General features: G+C 48.2%; 1 protein-coding gene across 1 annotated transcript in view; it reads left to right on the top strand.

The window, feature by feature from the left end:
• LOC143474597 (heparan-sulfate 6-O-sulfotransferase 1-A-like) overlaps positions 1–2383 on the top strand; it is a 17406-nt gene extending 15023 nt beyond the window's left edge. The window contains exons 3-4 of the mRNA XM_076972098.1: positions 354–1105; positions 2286–2383. Coding sequence (XP_076828213.1) covers positions 354–1105; positions 2286–2383 — 850 coding nt within the window. The remainder of the gene's footprint in view (positions 1–353; positions 1106–2285) is intronic.
• The last annotated feature ends 5505 nt before the right edge of the window (positions 2384–7888 follow it).

Below are 7888 nucleotides of genomic sequence, written 5' to 3'. Positions count from 1 at the left end.
ATTCTGTGGTAGCACATAATAATAATGATGAAAATAATAATAATAATAATAATAATAATAATAATAATAATAATAATAACAGCAGTAAATGGAAGCTTGTTGCTATAAATCAGCCGAATTCAATTAAGATCACGCTAATTGCTCAGGTAATTGCTCAGTGCACAGGTTTCCTTCATTGTTAGCTGTGTGTTTTCGCTCTCTCCAGGAACACACACACACACACACACACACACACACACTCTCACACAGACAGACACACACACACTTCCCTGGAAAAAACTCCCTTTCAGGACTTTGCCCTCTGCTACAAAACAGTCCATTAACCGTCTCCCCCTTCTGCCCCTCCCCCACAGGAAGTTCTACTACATCACGCTGCTGCGTGACCCGGTGTCCCGCTACCTGAGCGAGTGGCGTCACGTCCAGCGGGGCGCCACGTGGAAGACGTCCCTGCACATGTGCGACGGGCGCACGCCCACGCCCGCCGAGCTGCCCGCCTGCTACGAGGGCGCCGACTGGGCCGGCTGCACCCTGCGACAGTTCATGGAGTGCCCGTACAACCTGGCCAACAACCGGCAGGTGCGCATGCTGGCCGACCTGAGCCTGGTGGGCTGCTACAACATGTCCTTCGTCCCGGAGAAGCGGCGGGCGCAGCTGCTGCTGGAGTCGGCCAAGAAGAACCTTCGCGACATGGCCTTCTTCGGCCTGACGGAGTTCCAGCGCAAGACGCAGTACCTGTTCGAGCGAAGCTTCCGTCTGCGCTTCATCCGCCCGTTCGTGCAGTACAACAGCACGCGGGCGGCCGGCGTGGACCTGGACAACGGCACGGTGAGGCGGATCGAGGAGCTGAACGAGCTCGACATGCAGCTGTACGACTACGCACGCGACCTCTTCCAGCAAGCGATACGTCTACAAGAGGCAGCTGGAGAGGCGGGAGCAGAGGCGGAGGGCCGGGGGAGGGGCGCGGCGGTCGACCGGCGCCGAGGACGGGCCGGGCCGGGAGGAGCCGGGGGAGGTGGACGCTTCGCGCCTGCCCACAGAGGACTACATGAATCACATCATCAACCGCTGGTAGCCTCGCGGCACGGACGACGAGGGGGGGGGCGGAGTTTGGGGGGGGGGGGGGGGGGGGGGGGCGGAGTTTTGGGGGAGGGGGGCGTCCGTGGGAACGTCCGGCGTGGAGCGGGAGGCTGTCCGTGCAACCATGACGCGGGGCTCAAGGTCTCGATGGTCAACACAAGGCACTAAGTCCGCCCCGGGCTCGAGGGAACTCGCCTGTGAGGGTTTAATGGCTGAACAGAGTGAAAAATATCAGGAACTGTGATTCACTGCACAGCCTACAGGACAGCAGCGGTTACCTAAAGAGGTTTTTATTTTTTATTTTTATTTTTGCCCAGTTGTCTGCTGCCATTTCAGCCATGAATTCCAGACGATGCGTTTCTTCATTTGTACGTGTTTTGTTTATTTGTTTATTGTTTTCAGGGTCCTCGTTTAAGGGAATTTCACACTCTTCCTCAAAAGAGGTGTTTTTATAGCACTGAGACCAGCAATGCTGTCTAAGGTTTCGTGGATGCAATCTGAACAGCGTGTCTTAGTCATTGTTTGGAGAAAACGGTCTCGAGGAGACCCGATCCACTTTGTTTAATCCTGTTTTGTCAGTAAAGGTGACTAGATGTGTGTGGACCACAGCCATTATTTAAGCTTTCTGTATTCTGTATGGGAATTTGGTCAGTATCGATGTATTGATATCCTATTGATGAATGTGAACGAGGACGATGTGAAGCCGTTTCGCCGGTGCTCCGCCCATCAGAAGGTGGGACGACTGTCGGAGGTCCAACAGGTGGAGCAAAAGATGGTGATGGTCCCGTCAACATGGCCCTCACCCTCAAAGCTACGGAGGTGAACTGGAGACTGATGAGATGATGTATACCTGCAGGGATGGAGAGAGAGAGAGAGAGAGAGAGAGAGAGAGAGAGAGAGAGAGAGAGAGAGAGAGAGAGAGATGGATGCTAAACCCCAGATCACAGAAGCAGCAGACGTGGCCTTTTTAAATGTCATCACTGATCCCAATTCTGCCTGACTACTTACTTGTGTGTGCAAAGGAGATGACGTGAGACGTGTGGATGTGTGTATAGTTTATGCATTTTACTGTGTGTGAATGTATATGTATGTATGGATGGATATTTTGTTCATGTGTGTTTTCTGTGTGTGATGCCTACGGGGTGGGCGCATGCGTGTGCCTGCGTGTTGCCTGCGTGTTCTTCGTCATCTCTTGCTGTGCTCTTCAGGGACTGAAGCTAAATCCAGTAAGGGGGGCCACACCGACCGGGACGTCACACGTCTCTCCCCGGACACACATCCACCGAGCTCCTCGGCCCACAGCTGAGCGACCCGGCCAAGCCGGGGCGGTGGAGACACACACGTGCCGCTCACAGATGCCGGAGGAGACCTCCCCGCCGTCTGCTCCGAGCTTGTCGGACCTCGCGTCAGAGCCGAGGAGCCTCCACTACCATTTTAGCCATTTTTATCTGCTTATTTAACCAAGCTGGGAAATCCCTTTTGTCTGGAAGTTTGTTTTTAAGAGTCGTGTTACCAAGGCTACCATCACCTTTAGTTCGCTCTGTTGATGTGATTGCTTCATCCTCTTTGGAAAAAACAGATTTTTTCAGGGTCTGGCAACCCAAGGTCGGGCTGCGCTGAACTTGGGTTCTACTGTAGACGTGTACGCCAAAAGCGGGTTCCGTCCGTTTCTCGAATCCTCTGCCTTATGTTAAGGAAGGAGGAGTCACGGCTTAGGCCCCGCCCCCTTGGATGGCCGCGAAGGTGTTTATCGAGATCAGCCTGTAGTGTTTAGCGGGCTAATTGCAAGCTTTCTTTAAAAGCTGTGAGCCAATCAAAATGTATATGATCGGAAGTATTACAGCACTGGACAGGTCGTGAACCTTGCCCCCGGGTCACATATTCTTCTCATTCCTCTTTTCCCCTTCAGCATTACAAACATGGATCATCAAAGGAAAATAAAAGAAAAGTTTCATTTTTATATATAAATCGACTCTTGTCTGTTTTCTTTCAAACACTCTTCACGGTGGCGTGAGCAGAAAATCATGACAAATCCCCCAAATTACAAATACAATACAATACAATACAATACAATACAAATACAATACAATAAAATACAATACAAATTACAAATTACAATAGTGGGCACGTCTGCGTGTGTCTGGTTCCAGGCAGCGAACACGTTCTCCCATTAGATTGAGTCTTCAGCCCCTCTCTGACATCTGTGTCACGTTGAGACCTGGTTCTAACCAAACCCTAATAGCATTTCACGTTTATTAGGTTGTTTCAGGTAAAGACGTTTCTGGTTGTTGATCAGTTGCAAGAAGAAGAGGAGACAGATTGCTGCAGTGTAGCTACATTTAACGCCACACGGCGAGATCGTTGAACTAAAAGACCAGCATTGCCCGCTAATATGAAGCTGTTCACCAACTGTTCCCCCCAACTGATCGTGGTTCAGACTGGGGAGTGTATTATGGTGATCTGACTAATGAGCAATTAAATCAATTCCTGTGGTGGCAAAAGGATTTAATGAAACAAGGGAGAATGAAAGAGAAAAGCTCGCTGGGGAGAAACAACTGTCTGGTCTTGGTTCAGTGTTTGTCTCTTGATACCCATTTTCTTGGCACAATCAAATAAAAGACGTCTCAAGGCGTAAAACAGCCCAGGCCATATAGAGGAAGCCGGTGTAGTCCAATCTATTCAGATTTCCCAACTGGTATGATGCTAGTTTCAGCTCAGACACTTGGGGACAGCACATATAAGCCTTCATTATGATCTAGGTGACTCGGATCGGGCCTTCCCTGTCCAATCCTTGCGGCTTATAGAGCTTTTGATTATTTGCAAGGTTTGGTAGTATTGAGAACCTCCCATCTGGGTCATGATAAGGTCAAATGGAAATCTCTGGAGCAGCATTTGTCTTAAAAACTAACAAAAACGGGTCAAACAGTTCCAAGGTGCGGACTGGTCATAGGATGCTTTATAAACCGTCATTCATGAGCCGTCATTCATACCGGCATCCGTAAAACTGTCGTAGGATGAGCCATCACTCAGACTGGCATATCATTCATAAAATTGTCACAGGATGATCTATTAACAAAAAAATCAGAGGCAATGTGTTTCCTTACCTTATCGAGAACCATTTAGATTACCATCACCTGGAGCAAGTATTCAGCACAACTTGAGCTGTTCATCCCGCTTACAGCGAACAGGAGCCAAAGTGTTTGGCTGGTCTCTCTCTCTCTCTCTCTCTCTCTCTCTCTCTCTCTCTCTCTCTAGTACCTCAGCTCCTGTACTGCCCTGCGGGTTCTGGAACAGAGCCCGGAGCCGCAGAACTATCTGACTCAGACGAACGAGTGCTGTCGGTAATTACAACCCTGTTCCTGGCACGGGCCCTCAGCCTCTACCTCCGTCCCATCGATGTGGACGGCAGAGACGTTTGGCGTCAGCGGCCATTATTGTCTTAAATGGAGAGGGGTGAAAGCTGTTCCAGCTCCTCCTCGTGCCAGATTACAAACGAATAACCGGCCCCAGGCCCTTGGCCGAGGGCCACAGCCAACCGCCTCGTAGACGTTGTTCTACTTGGGATACAATAGGATTTCTCAAATACGATATAGTGAGGGAGATAAAGTAGCTACGTAGACAATGAGCCTGGCTGTACGTGCGGTTCTGGGAACCCTGAAGCTGCTCCAGGTTTGAGCTGCTGGATTTCGCTAACAAAGCAAAAACCAGCAGGCGAAGAAAGACGGATCTCATGGAAACGTAGCTGAGCAGCGATGTGTGTTGTAGCCAACGCCATTGTTCTACCAATTAATACATTATCGCGGGATCACACAACCCTGGAAATGGCCGGCACTGGCCATTCATTTCCTGTGTAATTAACTTCGGAATGCCAAATAAAATGCATGATGGGTAATTTAGCGAGGAAGTTAATTGATGTGGTCATTTCTTATTTATAATTAATGGTGTTTTATGATGTTGTTGTTGCTGTAACTGGCTACTTGCTTATAATTAAAGTTATTACATGTTCCTCCAGACGCGGTAAAAAAACAAAGAAAAGAAAACCCCCCCAGAAAATAGATTAATCGTAATTAACCATAACGGCTGAATTACATCGTTGGGTTCTTGAAATGATGGTGGGTGGAATAAAGCTGGCTTTGGCGACAGGCCGCGACGCCCCCTGCCTGTCATGGTGTGCACGTGCAGCCCTGGTCCCGGCTGCCCTCGCCTACCCTGCCTACACTGCTTACAGCTCCCAGCGTCAGCAGGCCTGTTTCGGGGAACATGGAGCTTTTCGTCAACAGACAGAAATAGCCGAGCGAGCAGAGGTGATCGTTTAAGGCGGCTGTGAATGAATGGGAGGCTTGTAGGAGGGGCGAGCTAGCGGCGAGCTGCTAGCGATGCTAGCAGAGCGGATGGGAGGTGTGTAATGATGCTAGCTGTGGGGTCAGAAGGTCATTCACCCACCCAATATCCAGGGGATGATCTATAACGGAGCACCTTGACCCCATAAGCGGCCTGTCCCCCCCACCCCTCACCTCATCGGGGGCTGTCACAGCTGATGTACCTTTTTAATTCAACCGTGGCGTGCTACGATCGAGGCCCCACCATGAAGCGGGCGAGGGGAGGGGGGGGCGTTCTTCGGCCCGCTGTGGGCCACGTTGTACTGGATATAAATATCCCACTCGCCCTTGTGGGTTCGAGCCGGGAGTGGTAATATCCAGCAGCCTGGTCGTGCTCCGTATTATAAACCGCACATGCACTTTGACCTTCGACCTTCAACTGGCGATCAAATATTTTACCAGCCTGGAGAGTAACAGTAGGCAGGGGGCCAGTTGCTTTGTTTGGATGCTGGTGTGATGAGGACTGTTTCCTGAAGCACAGATGGGGATAGGGGGGGCAAACAATAATATCCCAGCCATTAGGATAACAGCCAAAGAAAGCTAGCACGAAGCACTTAGCGCCACCCATGCCAACCATGACTACTAAGTTCCAGTCATTGTTAGCTACAACAGATTTTTGAAAATGTATCTTTTTTAAAGTCCCGTTTTATAATAAGACTGTGAAATAATTATTTTGTTTGATTTCTCTAACAAATCCAAAACTGCTGTGTCCAAAACCACTTCTGTATCTTTACACGTCCTGCTGTTTCACGGCCCTTCGCTGTAAGATCCGTATTCTGAAGATCAGTTCCTGAGGTTCAGTGTGAATGTGACCCGGGTGAACAGGAATGCAACAACTGTGAGGAAACAGGATGTAGAACGTTTTATAAATGTTTAGCTTTTATAAACGACAAAATGGAACTTCACAAACATGGGATGAAGTTGGACAACAAGAATGTAGACACACACACTTAAATACACCACAAGTATAACACGAGAATGAGATACAAGTGATACAAATAACACAGACGAACACACACACACAAATAAACACACACGTATGTATACATGAACACCAACGAGCCCGAGGGAGGAGTCAGGGGCGGACCGTGACACAACCCACCACAGAGGGAGGAGTCAGGGGTGGACCCTGACAAGAAATACATCAGGATATGAGCCCATAAATGAGAAATAACGGAGTTCACTTCTGACCTTGCCGATGTCAGCTCCCTGGAGCACGAAGGTCAAACTGTATGGCAGTGTGGATGGCATCCCCAGAGATTGAAAAGGCCATCGAACAAACCCTAAATCACTGGTGATGAGGAGATGATCTGATAAATCTGAAAATAACATAAAAAATAAGACATTTCTATGCAGAGAAAGAGGTTTCTCTTTCTGGAAAAGAGACTGTTTTTACAACATCTTATTAAATTCGGATTATGTGATTCCAAAATGGATGCACATAAACACAGCAGTATGTACCCATGGGTGAGAACGCTTGTCAAGACGGAAAATAATAATAATAAAACGTGATTTATTCTATGATCGACTTGCGTATGCCATTTTTTTTTCATCAAAACGGACTTGTGCATATTTATGAATTTTAGAATATAGGAAAATGTGATGCTTTTAAAAGAATTCACTTACAGATCTCTGTATATAGATGTGGAGTCTGAATTATAATGGCGCCATGAAAACCACAATGTTCAGAAAGAAGATTATACCGGTGAGGTGTCTTGATAGAAAAAATAGCCAGACGCATCCCACGGTGATGACTGAAAAATGCTTTCAGTTACAAGGAGTTGAAGTCTTTCCTTACATCCAGGATGTAAGCTAGACTGACAGTGAGAAAACCGCAGTCGAGGATTTGTTAAAAGAAGCAAACCGGGGTGCTGCGTCCAAGCCAGGGGGGGTCGGGTGTTCATATGGATCACGTGACTACTGACGCCTGCAGTAGCTAGAATGCTAGTGCTGGTTAAAAGGGTTGAACCAGGTAAAGCAACCATGCCGGGCAGGAGTTTAACTCGGGTCAGCCGAGGTGAGCTGTTATCTAGGTGTTACATGGCTGATGTTATTTGCTAGCTTGTTGCCTTGAGTTACTGATAGTTCAAGGACCTTAATTACGGAAAACCTTGTAGGCCTGAAATACGCTACTTTTCAGGGCCAAAAGTGGAATGTCCATAAGACCCAGGGCACCTTCCTGACCTGAACCCCTCGGATCAATTCACTTATTAATGACAAGAATGGGGGGGGGGGGGAGACCTTGTGACAAAGATAGAACAAAGCTAGCTGCATTGCAGGCCAGACAGAGACGATATCCACTGAGTGGAGATATCTATGGGTCATAGGTGTGTGTGTGTGTGTGTATATATACCACTGTTGGTGTATACACACACACACACACACACACACACATATATATATATATATATATATATATATATATATATATA

The sequence above is a fragment of the Brachyhypopomus gauderio genome, chromosome 14 (assembly GCF_052324685.1).
Source record: "Brachyhypopomus gauderio isolate BG-103 chromosome 14, BGAUD_0.2, whole genome shotgun sequence".
NCBI classification, from domain to species: Eukaryota; Metazoa; Chordata; class Actinopteri; order Gymnotiformes; family Hypopomidae; genus Brachyhypopomus; species Brachyhypopomus gauderio.
Note: the sequence above shows the minus strand (reverse complement) of the source record. Positions and strands in the feature narration are given on the sequence as shown.